Source organism: Elephantulus edwardii, unplaced genomic scaffold, assembly GCF_000299155.1.
Source record: "Elephantulus edwardii isolate Elephantulus edwardi_28Jun2011 unplaced genomic scaffold, EleEdw1.0 scaffold00143, whole genome shotgun sequence".
Lineage (NCBI taxonomy): Eukaryota > Metazoa > Chordata > Mammalia > Macroscelidea > Macroscelididae > Elephantulus > Elephantulus edwardii.
In genome coordinates this window covers 2,815,776-2,841,247 of record NW_006399893.1, presented here as the reverse complement: position 1 = coordinate 2,841,247, position 25,472 = coordinate 2,815,776, and the positions used below count along the sequence as shown (strand labels likewise).

General features: G+C 40.6%; 3 protein-coding genes across 3 annotated transcripts in view; 2 read left to right on the top strand and 1 right to left on the bottom strand.

Annotated features, from left to right (window-relative positions):
• Positions 1-25,472, bottom strand: part of THSD7B (thrombospondin, type I, domain containing 7B) — a 1,033,118-nt gene that overhangs the window by 193,585 nt on the left and 814,061 nt on the right. Inside the window, exon 16 of the mRNA XM_006894459.1 lies at positions 2,557-2,690. Within this exon, the coding sequence (XP_006894521.1) occupies positions 2,557-2,690 (134 nt within the window). The remainder of the gene's footprint in view (positions 1-2,556; positions 2,691-25,472) is intronic.
• On the top strand, positions 3,981-16,090 carry LOC102849933 (UPF0556 protein C19orf10-like). Its single transcript, XM_006894457.1, has 2 exons — positions 3,981-4,025; positions 15,536-16,090. Exons 1-2 carry the CDS (start codon positions 3,981-3,983, stop codon positions 16,088-16,090), a joined length of 600 nt encoding a protein of 199 aa, XP_006894519.1.
• Positions 24,653-25,470, top strand: LOC102849524 (DNA-directed RNA polymerase I subunit RPA49-like; the record flags this gene model as incomplete). The annotated part of the gene is made up of 1 exon (XM_006894456.1): positions 24,653-25,470. A coding segment is annotated over exon 1 (768 nt), but the record flags the coding sequence as incomplete, so codon positions are not given.

Below are 25,472 nucleotides of genomic sequence, written 5' to 3'. Positions count from 1 at the left end.
ATGGGTGTGTCAGAGGCAATGGGATTGGCACAGGATAGAGCACAGTTTAGGGCTGTTGTACATAGGGTCGCTATGAGTCGCAAACAACTCGACGGCACATAACAACAACAACAACAACAACAACAACAACAACAACGTATGCCATCCTATTTTCTTCTAGCTCACATGGTTTCCCCCGAGAAATCAGCTCTTAATCTTATTGTTTCCCCTTTGTATGTGACTCTGGTTTTTTTTTTTCGTGCTGCTTTTAGTATCTTTTAATTTGGATAATTTGACTATGCTATGTCTTAATGTTTTTCTCTTTGGGTCTAGTCTATTTGGTGTTCACTGTGCTTCCTGAATGCATATTTTCCTGTTCTTCATAACACCTGGGAAGTTTTCTTCTAGTATCTCTTCCTCAATTTTCTCAGTGACTTCACTATTCCTCTTGTGTCATGGAATTCCAATCATAGATATGTTGTTCCTTTTATCTTTTCTGATCTAAACATTTTATTAACAAAAACAAATATAAACAATAACAGAGAAAAGAATAACAATAAAGAAAAATTAAAAGTAGTAGGAAACAGGGTGGAAAAAATTCAAAGGTCCTGAGAAGACCAACATTTCAGCTTAGCTGGTCTTAGCTCCAGTTCCTTCTGAATTTTCCTTGGCTGCTGGCTTCTCATTTTTCCCATGAGATGAATGTTAATGTTTTTTCCAAAATTAATTTAGTTCTTTTCTCTTTGCCTGAAGCTGCTGTGCCAGTGTTTCAATGATCTTCTTGATCTGCTCCTTGTTGTTCGCCAAGGCAGGCAGCCCCTCATTGACAGTGCTCTCCACCAGCACTCCTCCAACCACGGACTTGCGAGTTTCATCTACCTCCTTCAGTGTGTTGATCACTAGGCTGTGTTCATTAATTCCATCTCCAACTCAGCTGGTTTGGATGCCAGGCCTCACTGTTACTGCTGAAGATGGTTAAAGCCAGATATTACCTGCTCTGCCGACACTGCCTCCTTCCCAGTGTTGCTGTCACTGCTCTTGCCAGAGTGACTGCTATTCTCTGGCATCTCCACTGTCTCATATATTGTGCCTTTTGATGTCATCACACACAATTCTAAAGTTTTCTTCACTTTTTAAAACATCTCATATCTGATATTTCTTCTAGTATTTTTCCACTGGGCTCTTATCTTCCAGCCCACAGTCTGTTTCATCTCTTCTATTCTACATTTTTGTCCTTCCAGTGTGTTGCACACTTCCAAAATTTTGGACTTAATATTCTGGTTTGTGTTTTCATGCCTTTTTGTTATTTTCAGTACTGTATTGTCTGTACCCTTTCTGTTTTGTGATGATTTTTTAAGTTCTAGTACCTCTTTATCTATACTTTTAATTTTTTTTCTTCCACCTTTAGCATTTTCTTCCCTAGTTGTTCAAATTGCTCCTCATTGATATATTTCTTCTGGTTCCCTGTCTCTGGAGTATTAGCTTTCTTAATGGCTTCCATTATTTCTTCCATCAATGGCTTATGCACAGCAGAAACTGAGGAGGGGGTGTAGGACTGGACAGAATTTTTTTCTGTAGTACTATGAGTCACTATGAGTCTGAGGCAAATTTATGATATCGAATACCAACAGCAATAGTTTAAAAGGGAATTTGTGAAGTCATGAAAAGTTATATACTATGGGCATACAGTTAGCTGATTATATATTTTCTTTTTTATTTTATACTCTAGTTATTATCATTATTATTAATATTTTCAGGGGTTTTTTTTCCTGCATCCAATGCCTATTCCACAATCCTAAACTCATTAGGGAACTACTCTTTTTTATCCCCACATAATTTCTAGATAGATTGTTTTGGAAAAACTCAGGACAAGTGCTTCCTCCATTGGATACTATGCCTGAATTTACAAAATAAGAACCTTAATCAGGTTCCTTAGGAAATCAACCAACCTTGTGCTAAATTCCTTCAGAGTTGTGCTCCTTGACTATTAAAATGCATAGTGACTCTTCATAGGTATTGTCAGACTTTGTTTCCAAGGTTAAATATGTTGTTGTTCTTGATTGTTGTTGATTGCCTTTGAGTCGATCATGACTCATAGCAACTCTATGAACAAAAGGCCTGAAGCCCCTCTACAACTATTAACATTTATCAAAGTTCATAGTGTTTCCAGAGGCATTTTATTTACGAAGTGGATAATACTCTTGCTTCTAAAGGTTAAATATAGGAGTTTAAAAATCTCACCTTCCATACTTTGACATCCAAAATTAAGATAACTCCTGTCAAGTATACTAAACACCATAAGCAAATCAAATCTCTATGCTTTCTATCAGTGACAGTGGTGAGTCAAAGGAGGGGTGTCAGCTTGCTCTCTGCAGTTTGCTCTCCTACTGGGGAAGTCCTTTTATGGGTCACTGCTGTGGCTGCTCTGCAGCAGGGTTCTCACTGGAAACACTGACAGGTCAGGGCTGAGATGTGAAAAATCAGAATGCACTTAAATAAGTTACACTGTTGGTTTTTCTAAATAAAATCTATGGATTCCACGGCCTCCATTTCCCAAAGGTCTCCACTCTCACACACCTGATTTTCCTCGATTGCATTCCTTCTCCACATCGCAGGGAGTGCAGCTCGTTGTTGATTTTGCATGGAGACCAGTGTTCTACAACCCAGGAATACTGATTGCACTCGCTGTAGCATGGGACTGCCTCATGCACCTGTCAAAAACAGGAAAGGGAAAAAATTATGTGGAACTATCCGGCCTGTAGAAAAACAGCATATCTTCTAGTATTGCCTGCTGAACATAAACTGAGAAACTATATTCAGGTCCAAACGTCAAATTACACTCCCCAAAGGCCGGATACATTTGGCTTTTCTGAATTTACTGACTTGCCTAAAGAAGCATACAGGGGAAATCAACTAAAATATGATGGTATGATTTCAAAGAAGAGAACAAAAGACAGTAATTTCTAGAACTGAGAATAGGAATTCCATTATAATTTCATTTCCTCAAAGAGCCCACATAGCATCTATTAAGTGGTCCGGCTTTCAATTATATGGTGCATTGTATTCTCAGATGTGCTTTAAGATGTGAACTGAAACAAATATATATAAGGTAAATTTACTCTTAAATATAAGGGGTTGTTAGAATGCATAAGAAAAGTGGTATTATTTGCACCGGAAATTTCTTTTTATGCCCTCCAATGATCAATGCTAACAGGTAATCATTTGGTCTCTTGAGTATTGTTGTTTCATACAAATTTAGCTACTTATAAGATGTTTCTAGAGCAGCTTTAAAGGACATGCACCCATTCATACTTGCACACACACACACACACACACACACACACGACAAAGACTGATAAACCATTAGTGACCTGTATGATTACTAACTTGGTAACTTAAATTTTATAGTAAAAACATTGAGCACAGTAGAGAAATTCTTAAGATACACTGTAGTCATTTATGGAAAATTTCCCTGAACTTGTACTCCACTGAGCAGTCAAGAGGGGCTGTCTGCCTTTTTTTTTTAGGCTGCATTTTTGATGCAACTTGGAGCATAGTACTTCCCTTCTATAAGATAAACAGTTCCATTGTCTGGTAGGCCATAATAGATTGCTGTACTTTTTACCAAATTAACCAATTAATGCTTTTCTTTCTTTTGAAATAAGAATCTAAGCCCCGTCTTGTCCCCTCTTGGGTTTCCAATCACACACAATTGCACGTGATGCCTGGGTAGTACTACTGTCCAAACGGTAACGTTACATGAAGGCTTCTACTCAGAGCAAGGGAAAGCAGTATGTAATGGGATAATCAGAAAACAAGATTGGAGCACTGTCATCATGTTAGGTGGAAATCAAATGATAAAAAGTTATTTGTGAGACTACATCTTCAGAATCACAAGTAATGCCAGAAACTATTTTAAACTGTGGGGTTCTATTTGGCTGTCTCATGTAGAGTGCACAAGGATAAGAGAAACCACAAAGTAAAAAATATGTGAGGGCAAAATGAAAGAAGACGGGAAAATAGAGGTGGAAATGGGTGTGAGGAAAGTAAGGAATTAAGTAATAAAAGAATCACATGTCATGCTGTGAAGGCTGACAAGAACTGAATGAAAAGGGTCAGAAGTCAGTGCCTACATTAGAATAAGGAGGTGATGACTTGTAAGTGAGAAAAGTCTGCCCAGGAGCCTTATAAGATTCTAAAAGGAAGAGAAAAATTTATTAAAAAAATGAATAACATCAACTGAACACATAACAGGAAACTGGGTTGAGGACAGCTAAGGATTTAGTTGACTAGGCTTCACTGTGAAAATAAAACATCCACAGAATTTTTTGGGATAGTCTATAAACTTATCTATATGTATGAGACAATATAAATAAAGCATTTGGGATTTTACATAGAACACAGGAAACCCACTGCACAAATATGGGAATGGATGGAATATGCATCTAATTTTTCCCCATGTGTCATGCATCTATCTGAGAGCAAACGGATAAAAAAAAGTGTCTGAGATCAATTTATTTTTCATTCTGTTGTACTGTGATGACTTGTGTGTTGCTATGATGTTGGAACCTATGCCACTATTAGCAACATTAGCAAGCACATCCAGGAGAGCTCTAGGAGAGCTTTAGGCTACCACAGACAAGGGAGAAGGGTCTACTTTGGAAAATCAGCAGTGAAACACTATGACACAGGAGAATCCTAGATCACAACAGAATGGTATGAGAAACAATACTGAAAGGTAAGAAGGCACTCAGAAAACACAGTGGCTGCAGGAGTGGACTCTCGTATACCACAAACCATAAAAATGGAAAAGAACTGGACAAAGTTTCACTGGATCATACCCAGAGTTGTCAGAAGCCAGATCTGACTCCAGGCCAGCTACCAATAATAAACAATAAACTAATCAGAGTTTACAGTTCCATCCTGTCTACCTCTCATACAAAGCCAAATAGGAAATGAAAAGCTCTTTGTGTTTTCCTTTGATGCAGGTACTGAACCAGCTTTTCAGATATTTGTTTAATTTTGTATTCTTTGTTGTTGTTAGTTGCCATTGAGTCAACTATCACTTACAGTCACCCTATGAACAATGGATGTTAACCATGTCCCACCCTATGCAATCTTCATCGCCTCTGATATACTCATTAGACCTTCATTGCAGTCACTGTGTCAATCGATATTGCTCAGGGTCCCTCACACATTTTCTGAATCTCGATCATTCCAAGCATGATGTCTTTTTCCAAGGACTGGACCCTCCTAACAACATAACAAAAGAAAGTAAGATAAAGTTTCACCATCCCAGCCTCAAAGGATCACCCTGGTTGCACTTCTCCTAAGACATATTTGGTCTTTTGGCAATTGGTGGGATATTAAATACTCTTCTCCGACACTCCAATTGCAAGATATCGATTCTTCTTCTGTCATACATTAATTGTTCAACTTCCTAATGAATAACAAGCAACAGAGAAGACCATGGTTTGAATCAGGTGCATGTTAGTCTTTAAACTGACATCCCTCTACTCACTAGCACTTTGAAGAGGTCTTTGATTGCAGATCTTCCCAATGTAACACATCATTTAATTTTCTGATTAATATCAAGGGTGTTGATTGTGGGTAGAAATAAGATAAAATCATTGGCGAGTTAGAACTGTTATTTTTCACACCACTTATCAAGAATATTGGTCAACAATTTTCTGCAAAGTTTAGCTCCCTATCTTCCACCGGCTTGCCATCAAAGGTGATTACTTTGCTATAGATGTAGATTGTATTCTTTGGGTCCCAGAAATCTGCATCTAAAGCATAGTAATAAACATCAATGGTAAGCTGGAGAAAGACAGGGAGCAAAAATTGCCAAAAAATAATTAATGGTATGAAAAATAACTTTTAGCTCCCTAGTCACATGGAATTACTTGATTTTTCTCCTCTCTGACTGCTGTCTTGCATATGCTTATGCTGATCTTTTTAGAATACAGTTTCCCATCCTCCCTAAGTCCACGTGAATCCTACCATCTCCACAAAACTTCTTATGATCTAAGTTGAAATTTCTTTGACAGTCCAGAACACAGTTCCAGTTTTAGGTAGCTCACTCATAATACTAGGACTGGAGCAGTTAAGGTGGTGAGAAGTGCTGGGGCACAGAGTCTAAATGTCCTCTGATTCTTTTTCTAAGTATCTTAATTCTCTGACACCACACTGTCTTTTTCTCACCAAAGTCTTAATTACCATGTCTACTTTATACCTTAAGAATACTGACATGATATGCTAACACTTTGCACTTTCCACATCTAGATATGCTTCTGGCATTACAGCAGTCAAACTTGGCTCTTTGGTCTTTATAAAACCAAAACCAAACACAAACTTTTATTAGGCAAGCTGGTACTACATTTGGATGATGTCTGTAATTCATAAGACATTAGGGTATTTGTTGAACCGAAATTCCTTTTTGAGAGGATGTAGACTTAAATGATTCACATTTATTTCTTTAAAGAAGTCCACTCAATAGGATGTGTAAGGGGCATTTTACAAAGTACAAAGGAACAAAAAGGAAAACCTTTCCCTTCTATTATGGGGACTGAGTGGAGAATAAAAATCACTGTATCCTCCAGAGGCGCTGCCTGATGATTGTGTTATGGGAAGGAAAGGCTGTTCTCCCTTAAGAGTTATGAAAATTGCCTCCATATAACCCATTGGTGACCAGGCAAGGGCTCTTACCCACAAGGATCAAAAAACACCTGCAACAGGCAAACAGGCAGCAGGCCACTCAAGGCTAAAAAGTGCCCAATTTTGTCTCCTGTCAATCCTTTATGTTCTGGCTATTTCATATTGCTATTTAGTAGGTGTTTATGATAGTTTTATAAGAGAAATGTGTTAAAGCACAGATTTTACCAAGGAATCATTTGAAAATGTACTACAGGAGAGAAACAAACCTTGGAAAAGTTAAATGAAAATCATTTCTAAACGGCTAAAATTAGGAAGAAAATAATGAGACTTAATATGGCTACAGATGCTAACAGATTCCACAGAAAAATCTAAATATTCTGAGTGAGGTAGAATTTCACTCCCCTTTGGGAAGAATATTAAATGATCCAGGAAGTATTAAAAGAAGATGGAAGGAATATACTGAGTCATTATATAGAAAGGAATTGGCAGATACAGAGGAATTTAAAGAAATAACACATGAGCAAGAGCCTATGGTGATGAAGGAAGAAGTTCAAGCTGCTTTGAAGGAAATAGCAAAAAATAAGGCCCCAGGAATAGATGGTATACCAATTGAAGTACTTCAGATAACAGATGTTGCCCTGGATGTGCCCACCAAGTTGTGCCAAGAAATCTGGAGAACAACCACTTGGCCAACTGACTGGAAGAGATCCATATTTGTTCCCATTCCAAAGAAAGGTGACCCAACTGAGTGTGGAAACTACAGAACAGTGTCATTGATTTCACATGCAAGCAAGATTCTTCTGAAGATTATTCAAAAACGACTAGAACAGCACATCAGCAGAGAACTGCAGGAAGTCCAGGCTGGGTTTTGAAGGGGTCGTGGTACTAGGGATATTGTTGCTGATGTTAGATGGATCTTGGCTGAAAGCAGAGAGTACCAGAAGAATGTCTATCTCTGTTTCATTGATTATGCAAAGGCATTTGACTGTGTGGATCATAACAAACTGTGGCTGACTCTGAGAAGAATGGGAATCCCAGAACATTTAATTGTGCTAATGCAAAACCTATACTTGGACCAAGAGGCAGTAGTCAGAACAGAGCAGGGTAACACTGCATGGTTCAAAATTGGGAAGGGTGTACGCCAGTGATCCATCCTTCTCCATACCTTTTCAACATATATGCAGAGCAGAATTATCTGAGAGGCTGGGCTCTATAAGGAGAATTGTGGCATCAGGATTGGTGGAAGATCTATTAACAATCTGTATTATGCAGATGACACAACCCTGCTTGCTGAAACTGAGGAGGACCTCATGTATTTGCTGTGAAGGGTCAAGGACTGCAGCCTTCAGTATGGACTGAGGCTCAATGTCAAGAAGACAAAGATTCTCACCACTGGACCAATTGGCAGCGTCAGGATGGATGACGAAGAGATTGAGAGTGTTCACAGCTTCAGTTTGCTCGGCTCCACAGTCAACACTCTTGGCACCAGCAGTCAGGAAATCAAAAAGCGTATCGCGATGGGAAAGTATGCTGGTAGGGACCTCTCTAAAGTACTCAGGAGCAACAGTGTCTCTCTAGAGACTAAGGTGCGTCTGATACAGGCCATGGTATTTGCAATCGCTTGTTATGCATCAGAGAGTTGGACAATGACTAGGTAGGACAGAAGGAGAGTGGATGCTTTTGAGCTGTGGTGCTGGAGAAGGGTACTGAATGCACCATGAACTGCCAGGAAAACAAACAGATTCAACTTGGAGAGGATTAAACCAAGCTACTCCTTTGAGGCGAGGATTCTGGGGCTTCGTCTGATATACTTTGGACATGTTGCCAGGAGGGACGGGTCCTTGGAGAGGGACATCATGCTTGGGAGGGTGGAGGGACAGTGCAGGAGGGGAAGACCCTCAATGAGATGGATTGATTCGGTGACTGTGGTAATCGGGATGGGTGTGTCAGAGGCGGTGCGGTTCGCGCAGGATAGAGCAGGGTTTAGGGCTGTTGTGCATAGGGTCGCTATGAGTCGCAAACGACTCGACGGCACATAACAACAACAACAACAACAGTAATGACTACTATATGTTACTTCTTTCATGGAGAGATATTTTTTAATAGCTTTCTCATCCTGAGTCAGGTCATGACCCATTCATTGAATCAATCTTTTAATACTTATCAAGTAAACCTTCAATCATTGTATCTGATAACACTGAATTACATTCTGTTTTGTAATACCACTTTCTCAGTTACAGAATTAGTTCCCTGGTATAAGCAGGGCTTCTCTAGGGTTCAGTGGATGCCATTATGACATATCTGAGCCTAAATGAACCACCAAACCCCTAAAAGTGTTTACAAATAACAAGCCAAGCAAAATTCAGAGCTTTTGATTTTCTGAGGTAATAACTGTTCCAGTGGAGAATATGCTGCTACCTGAGCTCCCAAAAGCTGCCAAGTTGAAGCCTTCAAGCAGGTTATGGAGGCTACTCTATAACATAGAGACCATTTCACAGGCTCATCTGGGACCAGAGATGTGGCTCTTTCCTTTTAGAATATGAGAAGAAAAGTCTTCAAGTGTAAGGGAGGTCAGCTGACACACTAAGGGGTTCTCATTGCCAAATACTGTTGAGTGAAGTATATTGGATATACCATGGTCAACAGAACAAGTAAATATGTTTTGGAATAAAAATTACCAGAATGCTCCTTAGAAGCAAAAATGGTGAGACTTTGTGTCACATACCTTTGACATGCTATCAGGAGGGGCCAATCTCTGGACAAGAACTTAATTCATTAAAAAATAAGGTAATTGAAAGGTAGGATACCTTCAATGAGAAGGAATCGTATAGTAATCACAACAATAGATCTAAGCAGTGTAGAGACTGTGAGGACGACCTCACAATCAACCAAGATCTCAATATTTTGAGCCTACTGTTGTTATGAGTTGATGTCCATTTGACAGCGCCTAACCATAACAATGGGAGCTCTGGTAGCATGGTCCATGGTGAGCTGCTTGGTTAACCCATGGTTAACCTAAAGGCTGTTCAAACTCACCAATGGCTCCATGGAAGAAAGAGAAATAATCTACTTTCTTTACCATTTATGGTAATGGAAAGTACTACATATTGGAGCCAACTTAATAGCACCGAGTGTTCAGTGAACAACAAACACCAAAACCAAACTAGATGCCATGCCATTGGGTCAATTCCAACTCGCAGAGATCCCATGTGTGCACAGTAAAAATGCATCTAATAAACTGGGAGTCTGGGGCAAGGAGTTTGCCAGCATTTGGCCATGCCAGGCTGGTAAGACACTGAAAGGGCGCACCACGCTTAGGGTCTTAGAAGATTTAGTGTCAGTTGAATCTGGCCTCTGGCTTCTTGAGGAGTTGCAGGTATGAGGGCTCCGGGCACGGGCACTTGTGGTGGTCTTTTTGCCCCATGTGGGGGTTGGCAGAGTGGACTTGCCAGAGTTGTTGAGGCTGAGGGATTTTGGAAGGGGACTGCATGGCAGTCTAGCAAAGTGTCCCAAAATGACTCCCTTCTGATCCATTTTACTGCCACCAGATCCTTGAGGTATTGCTCTCATCCAGGCAGAAAGTTTTCCTTTCCCAAAAGCAAAACCCCAACATCTTTCAGTCTGTTCCCTGGCCAGATTTTCAGTCCACCTGAAAAGATGAACCTTGAACATGAACCTCGAGGGGCTTTCTTATTGAGGAGTGAACCCCAACAGACTTGTCTCCCGGGATGCCTCAGAATGTGTTAGAACTATGAACCTTTCACAGTTAGTAGTCTAGTGTTAACCCATTTGAGCCACCTAACTCTAGACATAGGACATGCAGATCTGCCTTAGATGAAGTCTAGTATCCTCATCCATTAATTCAAAGAGTCTTCCTAATTAGCCTTTCTCTCCTTCCTTTCACGATTCCCTCCCCTCCTTTTCTCCTCTACAGCTCATGCTTTCAGAACTGTTGCAAGGTTTTGAAGTACCTTCTCTTCATCTACCAAATTTTGTCCCATTTAATCAGCAAACAAGTTACGCACTCCTCAACTAGGAATTGCCTAAATGATTGAAAAGTATCACATTCAAACAAATACCTTTTGTTTTAGTTCATTATGCATATGCAGGTGCTTGGGCTAAATGTCATAAATACAATGCTGAAGTCCAAGTCTAACTCAGCTCTATTCACAGGCTTAACAACTGTGTCCATCAAAGATCCCTGGCCATCAGTGATATGGTTATGCTGTGTTGAACTTTATAGTTTACATTAAATAATCTATGTCAGATTTCAAACATCACAAGCTAGATAAGGTTATTAGAAGTTCCATTTAAAAATGGAAATAATGAACTTTCAAAGAAGTTAAATGGATCACCTATGGAAATATTGCTCATAAATGACTGAACTAGTGCTCACACTAGATTATCTGAGAATTCACACATCCTGGTTATGCCAACTAATAAGGCACAGGATCTGTCTTTTAGCCTTTTAAGGTACATCATCATGCTTCAAGAGAAACTAGATACTCATTCAACAAAGATGAGGATGTGAACCTTTTATTTTTTTTTTTTACAAAAGGAAACAAAGAACAGAATTTTTTAAAGGCTTTGGTGACTTAATGTAAAGAGTTGTGTTGCCAACTCAAAGGCATGGGGCTTGAATCCACCAGTGGCTCTGCAGGAGAGAAATACCGTCAATCTCCTCTTGAGCAATTACAGAGCCACTGAAAACCTGCTGGTAGTGCAGTTATGAGCAGGTTCTGACTCAATAGTACATAACAATATAAATTAGACAGAAAGGTCTTGTAACTTCGCAGTGATAAGTTGCACTGCCGATGCAAAAGCAAGCAGTTCCATTTCACCAGCTGTCTCCTGCAATGAAATTTACAGCCTCTGAAAACCTGCTGGAGGGTCAGCTAGAGTCAGTTCTGACTCAAGGACATGTAACAAAGACAATAAGATAAGGCCTGTCACCTACATAGAAAACTTTGAATAAGCAATGTATTTCTAGTTTTTGGGTATGGGAGATTCTTTTCCCACTTTCAAAATCTAAAATTGCTCTTTAAAAACTCTATTTCTGTGTTAATGTCAAGTGTTTATCTTTTGGACAGGTGCAATCTGTGTGTGATGATGCAGTTTAAAAAATATCCATAAATGTTGTTAAACTTGTAACTGCAGGAAAACCATTACAGCTGTCATTTGGTGCTGTAGCTTGTTCAAGAGGACAAGTATTAGGAGGCAGGCTTCCCTGGGCCCCAGTGATTGAATCTCAGGAGCTCTGGTAGCTGTCAGTTTTAACCCAGATGCTTCATTCTGAGGCCATGGCTGCCTCCCTCTTTCTGATATTGGCATCCACAGGTACTGGCTTCTTTAGAGGTTCAGCACCTGAAGACTTCCTCAGAATGTACTGAGTAAGCTATCATACCTGGCTGCTAAGAGCCACCAATAATTATAAACATCCAATATGCTTTTTCTTCTAAATTCTGCTATTTTAAAAAAATCTCCAAGTAAACTTAATCATGTTTAATATGCTTAATTTCCAAGACTAAACAAGAAACAAATTGTGAACTTTAAAACCAAACTTAAGTTTAAAACTTAAGTTTAAAACAAACAAGTTTAAACCCAAACTTAATTAAGGAAAATCCCAACTTCTATCAATAGGAGTTTAATTAAGATGTGCAAACCATAAGGGCCACACCATTATTCAAGGCAGTCCTGCGTGCGTTCACATAGCAAAGCTTGTCTGTACCCTCAGTCCTCAGTGTACGAAATAATCTCAAATATGCTGCTGTTATCCTTGCCAAATGAATGTAGGTACTGTTGTGATTAATTACAGTTTCATTTCATTTCAAAGCAATGCAGAGCTCAAAGTTGGTTTTCTTTCATTAGGAAGTTTCTCAATTCAGGCCAACTAAGACCACAAAGCTTCACACCATAAAGACGGGAAGCAACTGCCTTTTTTCCACAAAGATGGGCAAGACTGGTCAAGAAGTTAAGCTGGAAATCACACTCCTGTTTATTATATTCTGAGCAAAGATACGTTAAATAGAACATCTGTTTTTCTTAGAGTAATGTTTCTTTATTGGAGGAGTCTGTATCTAGGTTCCTTATCTCTAGCTTTCCTATAATCTGCAGTCCTTAACTCCTTCCCTGAATGTCACTATCTTTTAAGCAGCTGTTGCCCTAGGTGAAAGTCAACCTCCACACTTTGTTATACCTTCTATTTTCTTCTCTATAAGGAAACATTTGCAGTTAATTAAAATAGGGCCCCAAATCATGCCAGGATCCCCTTCCCTTATGTGTCATAGTTCCTTCAGTAACCCACCCATCACAGAGGTCTTCTAACAGAAGAATCAGGTAAGCGTCTGTTATCTGTGCTAATCTAGTTGAGATTATTTATGATGGAAATAAATAGAAATCTCATAGATTTAAAAAAATGCATAATAGTGTATTTTTTTCATAACAGATTGATATTTACTGCATAGCCTTTAAGTGCCTACTTAAAATAAACCACAGTCTTAAAGTGAATTGCATAGTTATATTTCATGAAAGTTAATAATATGGTTTACTGTCACATGGGATAGTCACCCTGCAACAACACAAAAATATCATGCAGATCTTAAAAAATGCAGGGTGTTCTACAAGTAAAGAACTAACACACTGGGGCACTGATAGACTCCCTCTGTGTTAGGTAACTTTTCAGGAATGGAGAGAACACACTGACACAGAGAACTTGAGGCAATCTGAACTACAGAGCCCACACTTGGTACAACAGCACTGTGCAAATAACAAGGGCAGGCAGATTCAGTACAGAGGCTGTGCCGTCTTCTCAGCTCCCACTTATAGGCTGTAATTATGTCAAGGTATAAATGGGATTGTGCAGGTTCTCTCATAGCATGCCAGGGACTCCTGTCATGATGGTACTTCCAATTTTCGTAGAACAGATTGTACTTATTAGTCACTCAGAAATGACAAAAAGCAATGTCATGTCAGCTATGAGTAACACTTAGAGAAAACTTTGGAAAAGCTTACCTCTTCAGCAAAGGGACCTAAGTCTTCAAGTGCATGGATTGTCTCATTGAGTCCTGACTACAAGCAAAAATACTTCTCCCTTGAAGGAATTCTCTAGAAGATACTATCTAGGAAAATAGTGTAAAGGTAGATGATGGGCAGATGCTCAGGTAGATGGAGAGCTATAGGAATGGAGCTAATCTGAGTCTCAATTTCAGAACCAGTAATCAAGTGAGAAATGACAATTTTATTTCTCTATTGCAAGAGAAGAAAAAAACAAACACAACAGACCCTGAAAGGAAGATTGGTTGACCTTCTGGAAATAGCAAAGGTCTTAGATGTTACAAGTATTCAGTTGGAGGTGAGAAAGAAAGTATATTGTGTTTTCAAAAAGAAAGGGACAAAGAAGGGTCTAGCACTGAGGTTTGCAGCTGTTTGTTAGGTAATTATAAGACTAAAGTGAAAGCTTTGGGAAGATATTTATATGTCCCAATTCTTGTCAGTAGTTGGGAGCATCACACTGTTCTAGGACAATAGTCTTGTCATTCAAACATACAGGCGACCTGTGGAACATGCTCAGGAAGTGAATATAATGCGGATTATAAAAATCCACTTGCATACACAAGTGACATAATCTAAACTTCACGCTCCTTAGGCAGCACAATCCTCAATGTGGCTGGACTTTAAAATACAAATGGACAAGGGCAAGTGGTTTTAGTTAGGAATAATCTAATACATATTACTTGGAGGTGGAACATTTGTCCGCCAAGTGAGCAATCAAATATAAATCTAAACATAATTCTCATAAATTGTACACAAAGGCCACAGTGGATACAGAAGGAAGTCTTAAAAGACCATAGTGGGCTTCCACTGGAGCAAGTAATGGGGATAAATGAATATAAAATGCAATCAGGAATAATTTTATTTGTAAGCAATGGCAGTCACTGAGGCTTTGGAGATTTAGACCAAGAGATTTATTCTAAGGAGAGCCTGGGAAATGTAAGCCAAGCTGAATGCAATGGAGACAAGGGTGTGTGAGAGGGTGGAAAAGGAGGGGACAGCAGGGCCTAGGTATGAGGCCGTGGAATAATGATCATCATGAATTCTATTTCACAGAGCTTCTGATAGATAACAAGGAGAGAAGAGACAGCAAGATTTGGTAGTGAAAATGAAAGAGGCAATCAAAATGCCAGTACTACTTTGTGGAATCATTTAAAATTAGTATATTCTAGACCTGAGGGATACATTCAAGTTTCCTCTTTTCCATCTTCAAAACTGGAGGAAAAAGATGAGCCATGGGCACCCCAAGGGCCCCGAGTCCCCAGGAGTATTGCTAATGAGCAGAGAAACAGCCATTCTTGGTAATTCACCAAGAAAACCTCCTCATATTTTTACTTCCTTGTTTCATATTATGCCGGTTTAGCTGGGATAAATCCGATGTTGTGTGTGACCAGAAAAACACTGTGGTCTTTGAAAGGTTTGCTCAGAACTTAACATTATTCACAGTCTTCAAGCACAAAGCTGGACCTGACCTGAATTCCAGGACCATGACCAAAAGGAAAGTCTGTAATTGGTAAGAAATGCCTTTTCACAATTTTCTTATCATGCAATGAATGTGCTGGGCCCACAGGGCTGCAATCTCTTAATCTTCACCAGAAATAAAACTTTCCTTGGCATCTCTACACATCACTTACTCCATGGTATAATAGATAGTCAAAAGAAACAGGATAGAAGGAGGAGTGATTGAAAATAGCCTTTTCTCACTACAGAAAGTCCAGTTTAAAAAGAAGAACAAACACAAGGCTCTAACTCTGCAAATCCTAACCCTAAACGCGGCTAATTGCTGAATGGCCCTCCTGTCTGTGTATCTAGTGGTAGAGGTGGAGAAACAGTGTCTGTCTGATTCAAGAAAAGATGGATCCCACGCACCCGATCCAAGACGGCGGTGCCCAGCGGAAGGAGCGGCGGAGGCGCGGGCTGGTGGGCAGCGCCGCTGCCGACGGCCGTGGCCCTGAGGCTGGCCAGGGCCGAGTCCGCGCCCACCACGGTGGCCTTCGACGTGCGGCCCCGCGGCATCGTGCATGCCTTCTCCCAGCACGCCGGTCCTGAGGATAAGTACACGTGCACTTTCACGTACGCTTCTCAAGGAGGGACCAATGAGCAGTGGCAGATGAGCCTGGGGTCCAGGGAGGACCAGCAGCATATCATCTGTACCATCTGGAGACCCCAGGGGAAGTCCTACCTGTACTTCACCCAGTTTAAGGTGGAAGTGCAAGGTGCCGAGATCGAGCATGGAATGGCCTACTCAAAAGCGGCTGCGCTCGAAAGTGAGAGTGACGTGCCCTTGAAAAGCGAGGAGTTTGAAGTGAGCAAAACAGCAGTCTCCCACAGGCCCGGGGCCTTCAAGGCTGAGCTGTCCAAGCTGGTGATCGTGGCCTGGGTGCCCCCCCACAGTGAGCTGTGACAGGACCGGAGCGGCTGGGCCTTCTCATCTCTGAGCGAGGCTGGGTCCGGAGGACTGGCGTGGCCCCGATTTTCTGGGGATGCCGGCAGCCTTCTTCCTTGTCTGGAGGGACTTGCACTGCAACGAGGCCCTGGGCCCAAGTTCACAGAGCCAGATCAGTTGACCTACTGGGCCCTTCCTGGCTTTCCAGAACTTTCCCTAGTTTTGTACTCCCTGAACCGGACTCAGCTTCTAGTCCTTTCTGGAAGGGGCATCAGGTGTGAAGAGGGTGGTCTTGGGCCCTCTGGAGCCATGCCCCCTCCGAGCTTCAGGATGCTTCCTGGGAGAGCAGCCCCCTCGCCCTGCCCACCGCGGGCACACAGCCCTTGTCACCTCCAGGACGCTTTCACAACTCGCCCAGGGAGCATTGATTGACTGGAGAAAACGCACCACCTCTGGTATTTAAATAAACACAGCACAGATGCTCGGCACCCGGAAGAAAAAAAAAGAAAAGAAAAGATGGATGTTACTAATTCTTTTGAGTTTGGGAGAGGAAAATGAGCATAATTACCATAACACACCCCTAAACACACTTTTTGCAGAAAGATGTTAAGTTCTACACACAGAGAAGTCATTTCCTTTTGCACGCAAGTGTGTGATGAAGCGATTCTCAGCCTGCTCTAATAGCTCCCCCTATTAAAAGGTAAGGCCAGGAAGCTCACAAAACAGCTTTTTAAAATATGAACTCTTAGTGTAGGTCCTCCCATAACCAACCTCACGTGTCGGCGAGAAGTTAAAGTGAAGCATGCAGCTACAAGTGGTGTTTTATAACCATAGATGGCACAGTCTGACCTTTGCAGAAATGAGAGGCGTGATTGATGAGCTAATGGATTCCCTGCCATTCACTTACATGGTGATAAATTGGGATCCTGGCTCCAATTTCCACTCTAATTTCATCAGTTGGAGACCCTTATTAGGCACTAATTGGAAGCTGCTGCTTTAGGGAATAAAGAGTGGTTGCAAAAATCCTTCCTCTAGAGCAAGCAGGGAGGAAGAGAAAAAGACTGATACAGGCTGCTTTGGCTCTTCACCAGTTAATACAGAAGACAGCTGCTGGAGGAAAATGATAGCTTGAAGGCCTTTAACTGGTATTCAGAGTAGTAAGGTTTATTTGGTTGACCAAGGGAAAAGCAGCAGATAGAAAACAGAAGTCATTTCTAATAAGAACAAATCTTACTAAAGCAAAAAAAAAATTAAAAAAATAAAAATAAAATCCACTGCCATTAGCTTTCACCCACAGCAAATCTTTAAGAAAAATGGAACTCCCACACTGGCTTCCAAGGCAGCTGTAGCCTTTATGGACGCAAAGGGCTACGAATTTCTCCTTCAGAGTAGTTGATGGGTGAGAACTACCAACTTTTCAGTTGTCAGCTGAGTGTTCAACCAGCGTGCTGATGTGCTTCCTTAAAAGTGACCGCGTTGTTGTTTATAGATGTCATCACATTGGCCCCAATTCACAGCCACCTTAGGTGCAGTGTGTTATCCTCATAGACTCATAGACTGCTATGTGTCCGTCCCTCGTCATAATCACTGTATAAGTCCATCTCCATCTAGGTCTTCCTCTCTTTCACTGACCTTCTACTTTTCTAAGTCTGACATCCTTTTATAAGTGGTTGTCCTAATAACACAACAGAAGCATATGATGAAGAAGTCTCATTAACCTTGCCTCCAAGGAGTACTTCGGCTGGCCTTCTGCTAAGACAGATCTGTTTGCCTGTGGCATATTCAATATTTTACTTCAAAAACACAATCCAAAGGCATCAGTTCCTCAGTTTTCCTTATTCATTGCCCAGCTTACCATGACGTAGGTCAGATATGACATCTTTGCTCTCCAGTATGTTAAAGAAATCCTTGACAACAGATAGGATTCCTTGACTGCTGGATCTAGGCAGAAATTAAATTCCTTGACAACATCAATCTTCTCCACTATCATGATATTGCCTCTTGCTCCATTTGTGAGGGTTTTCCTGAGAAGCTTGGTGGCCTAGTGGCAAGAAGCTGTGCTGCAATCCAGAAGGCACATAGTTTGAGACCAATAGCTGCCCCACGGGAGAAGGATGGGTAATCTCCTCCCATGCGATTAAATGCCTCTGACAACCCATCAGACAGTCAGCTGTGGGTCAGTTCTGACTCTTTGGTACACAACCTCTGAAAACCCACTGGAGGGTCAGCTATGGGTCGGTTCTGACTCTTTGGTACACAACAAAAAACAACAAAACAATCCTTACTGAAGGCTGTGGTCTTTGCTCTTATTAAGTAAATGTTTCAAGTTCTATTTGCTTTCAACAAGCAAAGTTATATGAATAATGTAGCCTCTTGAGTTTTTCCTCCAATCCTAATGCTGTATATTTCTTTTTAAGGTCTAGTCTCTTATATGAATTTATTTGCTTAATAAATAGATAGTGTAAGAAGCACTGGTGGCATAAATGGTAGTGCGTTGTATTGCTAACCAAAGCCTGTGCATCTCTAGCTGTTCGAATCCACCAGAAGTTCTTTGGGGGAGAGCTGTGCAGTCTCCTTTCATTAAGACTGACATCCTCAGAATAGGATGAAGGGTTACTAACAGTCAGAATTGAAGGTAACGATTTTCTTAGTTTATACAGATTGAATAGATATGATAAAGGATATGGTAAAAGAATATTACCCTGGTGTATACTTTTTCTGCTTTCAAACCATGCAGTGTTCTTTTATTCTGCTGACGTGAACGTTTCTTAGTCTGTGTAAAGATTTCACATGAGAATGAGTTAAGTGTTTCAGAATTCCCATTCTTCTCAATGTTATCTATGGTTTACTATGATCCACACAGTCAAATGCTTTCACAGAGTCGTAAAACATAAGTAAACATCTTCCTAGTAGTCTTTGCTTTGAGGCAAGATCCATGTGACATCAGCAATGACATTCCTTGTGCCTCTCCCGAACCCAGCTTGAATTTCTGGCAGTTCCTTCTTGATTTACTATTCCGAGTGTTTTTCAATTATCATCACTACAATTTTATTTGTGTGTGATATTGATATTGTTTGAGAGCGTCTACATTCTGTCAGATCACATTTTTTTGGAGGGGCGATGATCACTATGTGTGTATTAGTCTGTAGTACTGTTATGGCTGGTGTGCTGTTAGGATACTGGAAGCAAGACCACCAGCATTTCAAATAATGAGGAGAGTCCCCCATAGACTCCAGGTTTCAGTAGAGCTCCCAGACTAAGGCCGACTCCAAAGCAGGACTGGCCATCCACCTGTGATACAATAGGCCCTTGACACCTCTCTAAATAGCTGCAGAACATTGTCTGATACTGTACTGGAAGATGAGGCCCTCAGTCCAGCACTAAAAATAGTTCTGCAAAAGAGCTACCTCCTTGAATAGTCTACCTTTATGACATAGGGGGCTCTATCGTGTAGTTTGTACGGACCTATGCTGCTAACCTATGCTGCTAACCTATGCTGCTAACCGAAGGCTGCACTTCTCTGGCAGTTTGAATTCATCACAGACGTAAAAGGATAGAGACAGAGCAATTTCCTCCCTTGCAATTTACAGCCTCAGAAACTCATTGTAGGGTCAGGTGTGACTTGGTTCTGACTCAACACAATGAGATAAGATAATGATTAACTATAGGATGATGTAAAGCTTTCTGCCAATAAAGGCTCTTCATCTACTGATAAGACATGACTCAAATTGTTTGTTCTACAAAAGAAGAGAAAAAGCTACAACATCCATTAAAAACTGGAATATGAAATGCAAGAAGTATAAATCGAGAAAACTGGAAGTAGTAAAAAAAAAAATGAATGAGATCCCAGGTATCAGTGAATCAAAACGGACTGGTATTGGCTATTTTGAATGGATTAACCATATGGTTTGCTCGGCTGGGAATAACAAATTGGATAGGAATGAGGTCTTATTTATCCTCAAAAAATAGCATTTCAACATGTATTCTGAAATACAGTTTTGTCAGCAATAGGATTATATCTATAAAAATAGTCTAGGAATGCCTGCTATTACAGCTATTATTTAAGTTTGTATATCAACTACTAAATTAAATATACAAACAATATGAAATATTAATAACTAGAGATCAGAATTCAAACATTAAAAACAAAGAAGTATTGTTGTTGTTGTTGTGATGTGCCAACAGAAAATATGGTCTTGATGATAGAAATGAGACTTGGCATGGAATGATATAATTTAATACAATCAATTATCTATTCACTGCAAATATTTTCTAAGATAAAGCATAAATTGTGGTTATGCACATGGACCTCACCTCATGGAATACACAGTAATCAAACTGACTACGTTGGTGGAAAGAGACTGTTGTTATATAGCATTGAGTCAGAATTGACCCTTCGCTGGGTTTTTTGAGACAATTAATCACACAGGAGGAGAGGTCCTATTTTTCTCCCACAGAGCAGCTAGTGGATTCCAAATGCACACCTTTGTGCTGGCTGTGCATTCGTTTACCCCTAAGTCCCAGATCGCCCTTGGAAAAAGACAAAGAAGAAACTATGTGACACCACCCAGAAAAGAAAGAAAAAAGCAAGGGGGCCAAATGAAAAGTAAACTCTCAGTTGTTCATATGCATGTTCAAATGGCAGCTGAAGAAAATATAAACTAGTCCAGAAGAGCAAAAACATTACCTTGAGTGTATCTCACCTGAATTCAGAAATCACTTAATGATACACTGAACTTTACAGATCAAAGCACAACTGAATTATGCAAGGGAGCCATATATATAAAGTAAAAAGTCACTGAGAAGACATTAAAGAAAGGGAAAAAAAACCTAACAACAAAATGACTGTCATGAGAGACTCAGACTTGCTCTAGAAAGTTGAAAAGCTAATGTGAAAGGAAGAAATGATGAAGAAAATTGAATGTAAGATTTCAAAGGGAAGCTCTAGAAGATAAAGCAAAAAATTAAAAGTATGCAAAGATGACTTGACGGCACTTAACAGCAACATACAGAGAGCTCTGTGGGCCTCGTGGATAGAAAGTGATGTTACTAAGCCCAAGGTGGATGATTTTAATCTGCGGCCCTCAGCCGAATTTTCATTGTTTTTGGTTATTCTTCTAAGTGGTATAGCACTGGTGTGTGCATTGTTGTAGAGAGGTAACTCATGGTTGCTGTGATGCTAAACACTGTGACACTGATGCAATATTGGTCACCCATGGTGGACAGTGTTTGATGGGGCTCCCCAACTAAAACAAGGTTGGAAGCAGGAATGATATTCACTTCCAAAATATCTTGCCTTTGGAAACTCTTTAAACGTGGAGAAATGATGAAATTTATACAAGTCTTCAGGTCTTTCATTCATAGGGTCACTATGAGACATCTACGACTCAACAGCACTTAACAACAACAACAACATAGAGCTCTGTTGGCCTAGTGGATAGAAAGTTATGTTACCAAGCCAAAGGTGGGTGATTTTAATCTAAGGCCCTCAGGCCTGGTTTTAATTCTTTTTGGTCAAACATTCTTCTATGTGGTATAGCAATGATCTGTCCATTTGCTGTACAGAGGTAACTCACGGTTGTTGTGTTAAACACTGTGACACTGATGTGTAAACTGTGATAATGGTTACCCATGTTGAACAGTGTTTGGTGGAGCTCCTCGATTAAAACAAGATTGGAAGCAGGAGTGGCATTCACTTCTGAAATAGCTTCCCTCTGGAAAATCTATGAACTTGGAGACATGATGAATTTATAAAAGCGTTCAGGTCTTTCATTCATAGGGTCACTATAAATCATCTATCACTCAATGACACGTAACAACAACAACAACAACATGCAAAGACCAGGAGTTAGAACACAAAAAAGAAAGGGCATGCTCAGTATTTGACAATGTGAGAGAACTGAACAATGGCAAGCCTTGATTTGCAATACTGAACGATTCCATGGGCAAGGTAGTGAATGATATAGGAGCCATCAACATTATGCAGAAGGAAAAACATAGTGTTATTGTACCAAAATAGAAAAATTGGTTAATGGTCAACCACTTCACAATGAAGCCTATGATTAAGACCCAACGACAATAAAGGAAGAAGCTCAATCTACATTGAAGGAATTGGTGAAGTAAGACTCTAGGAAATGACAGAACACCAATTGAGGTATTTCAAGAAATAGATGGAGCCCTGGATATGCTTATTAATCAATGCCAAAAGATTTGGAAGACACTTAGCTGTTCAAAAGACTGCAAGAGATCTATATTTTTTTCTGTCAATTAAAAAAAAATACACACAAACTAATCCAACAGAATGAGAAAATTATCTAACTGTATCATTAATACTCAAGCAAAACATTACAGAGGATCAATATGACTATAGATATTACTAGTTGGTTGTAATTCATTTTGACCTTTCATTGGGTTTCAGAGGCTGTGAATATCTATGAGAGGGGATTACTCACCTTTCTCCCCTGTAGCAGCTGTTGGATTTGAACTGCTAGCTTTGCATTGGCAACACAACATATAATGCACAATGCTATAAGAACTCCTTCCTGGATACTTGTAAAGCAGAGTGTATGAAAAAAAATGACAAAGAAGTCCTTAGAGAAGAGATGATGATCTATTCTGCAATCTGATATCGGCTGTTGTAACCTGATGGCTTGCTCTGGACTGGACTTTGCTTGTGAATGCAGATGCTCAAAGCTTCCAAGTTGACCAGAGGATTCTTCAGCAAAAGGGATACGCTTCTTCCTTCAAGAGCACTGGTTTGATCTGTTTTTACTATTGTTGGGTGCTGTTGAGTCAAGTATGACCCACAGTGACACTATGGACAATGCATCTGAACCACATCCTATCCTGTGCCATCCTCCCATTTCCTGACACACTAGAGCCCACTCTACCACTCACTGCCTCAACCCACCTGGTTGAGGGCCTCTCTCTTTCACTGACCCTCCAGCTTTCCAAGCATGATGTCTCTCTCCAAGGAATAGCCTCTCCTAGCAACATAACTGAAGTATTTGAGATTAAGGTTTATCATCTTTTCCTCCAACGGGCCCTCTAACTTCACTTTTCCCAGACATATCTGTTTGTTCTTTTGGCAATACATGGATATTCAGTACTTTTCTCCAACATCACAAATCAAAGCCATCAACTGGCCATCTTTACCTATTAACCAGCTCTCATATGAATAGGAAGTGATGGGAAAGACTATGGTTTGAATCAGATGCACATTAGCCCTCAAACTGACATCACTGTTCCTCAATAACTTGCAGAAGACCCTGACTGCAGATTGTCTCAGTGACCACACCTCCTAATTTCTTGACTGACAGTACGAAAAGTGTTGATTGTGGATCCAAGTAAGAACTGGTTTGACAAGTATGGCAAATCAGAAATTGGCTATCTAACAAGGAATATTAAAGCATGACTGGTGAAGAAGCTGGCTTACACACATTTACAAAAGTAGTAATTATGATTATAAGGGGGAAAAATCCCACAGTATGATGTTGTTGTTATGTGCCGTCAAGTCATTTGCGACTCATAGTGACCCTATGTACAACAGCCCTAAACCCTGCTCTGTCCTGTGCCAATCGCACTGCCTCTAACACACTCACCCCGATTACCCCAGTCACTGAATCAACCCACCTCATAGAGGGTCTTCCCCTCTTGTGCCATCATCCCTCCACCCTCCCAAGCATGATGTCCCTCTCCAAGAACCTCTCCCTCCTTACAACATGTCCAAAGTATGTCAGGGAAAGCCCCAGAATCCTTGCCTCCAAGGAGCAGCCTGGTTTAACCCTCTCCAGATTGAATCTGTTTGTTTTCCTAGCAGTCCAATGTACATTCAATACTCTTCTCCAGCATCACAGCTCAAAGGCATCAATTCTCCCTCTATCCTCTCTAGTCATTGTCCAACTCTCTGATGCATAACAAGTGCTTGCAAAGACCATAGCCTGTATCATAGTGTCCAGAGTGACATCATTGCTCTTCAGTACTTTGGAGAGGTCCCTAACAGCAGACTGTCCCATCCCAATACGTTTTTTTATTTCCTGGCTACTGGTGCCAAGAGTGTTGATTGTGGAGCCAAGCAGACTAAAGTTGTTAACAATCTCAATCTCTTCACCATCCATCCTGATGCTGCCAATTGGTCCAGTGGTGAGAATCTTTTGTCTTTTTGACACTTGAGTCTCAATCTATACTGAAGGCTGCAGTCTTTGACCTTCTGCAGCAAGAGTTTCAGGTCCTCCTCAGTTTCAGCAAGCAGGGTTGTATCATCTGCATATCACAGGTTGTTGATAGATCTTCCACCAATCTAGACCCCACATTTCTCCTCATAGAGCCCAGCCTCCCGGATAATCTGTTCAGCATACAGGTTGAAAAGATATGGAGATAGGACACATCCCTGGTGTACACGTTTCCCAATTTTGAACCATGCAGTGTTTCCCTGCTCTGTTATGATGACTGCCTCTTGATCCAAGTACATGAACAAAATATAATGTAAATGGAAGATTGTATAAAACACAATGGGCATGCATGAAACAATGTGTACAAATGACAAAAATATTAATAAAATGAAGTCTTTAGAATATGCAACACTTTTGTGCAGGCACTTTGTGGGAGTTTTGAACAAGACCTCTGGCCAAATGGAAGTATATGATGCCGAATTGTTCAATATGCAGCCACTATTTTCAGATGAATCCATTGACATTGAACTGCCATCACAGAGTCAAGCCAAAACTTACAGAGAAAAGTTGGACTCTTGCATTGAAGCCTTCGGTACCACCAAGCAGAAGCGAGCTCTGAACTCCAGAAGAATGAACAAAGTTGGCAATGAGTCTTTGAATCTTGCAGTGACTAAAGCTGCCGAGAATATCATTGATACAAAGGGGGTGACCGCTCTGGTCAACGATGCCATCCACGATGACTTGCAAGATGATTCCCTCTACCTTCCTCCCTGCTATGCTGATGCAGCCAAGCTTGAAGACGTGTATAAATTTGAAGATCTTCTTTCCCCCGTGGAGTATGAAGCTCTTAAAAACCCATCTGAAGCTTTTAGAAATGTCACATCAGAGGAAATTCTGAATATGATTAAAGAGAACAGCCACTGCTCCTTTGTCACTAAAGCACTGAAATCCTTGCCGTCAGATGTGGAGAGCCGAGACCACCAGGCCCGATGCATCTGGTTCCTGGACACACTTATCAGATTTCGAGCTCAAAAAGTGATTAAGCGGAAAAGTGCCTTGGGACCTGGAATTCCGCATATCATCAACATGAAACTCCTGAAGCATTTCACCTGCTTAACTTACAACAATGGCAGCTTACGAAACTTAATATCGGATTCAATGAAGGCAAAGATTACAGCATATGCGATCATACTTGCCTTGCATATAAGTAATTTCCAGGTTGACCTGAC

Excerpts from the sequence above, each read along its gene's own strand:
- LOC102849933 (XM_006894457.1), top strand. The coding sequence starts at position 3,981 with ATGAAAGAAGACGGGAAAATAGAGGTGGAAATGGGTGTGAGGAAA. Across the intron at positions 4,026-15,535 it reads TGGAAATGGGTGTGAGGAAA|AAAAGATGGATCCCACGCAC; the intron begins GTAAGGAATTAA and ends GTCTGATTCAAG.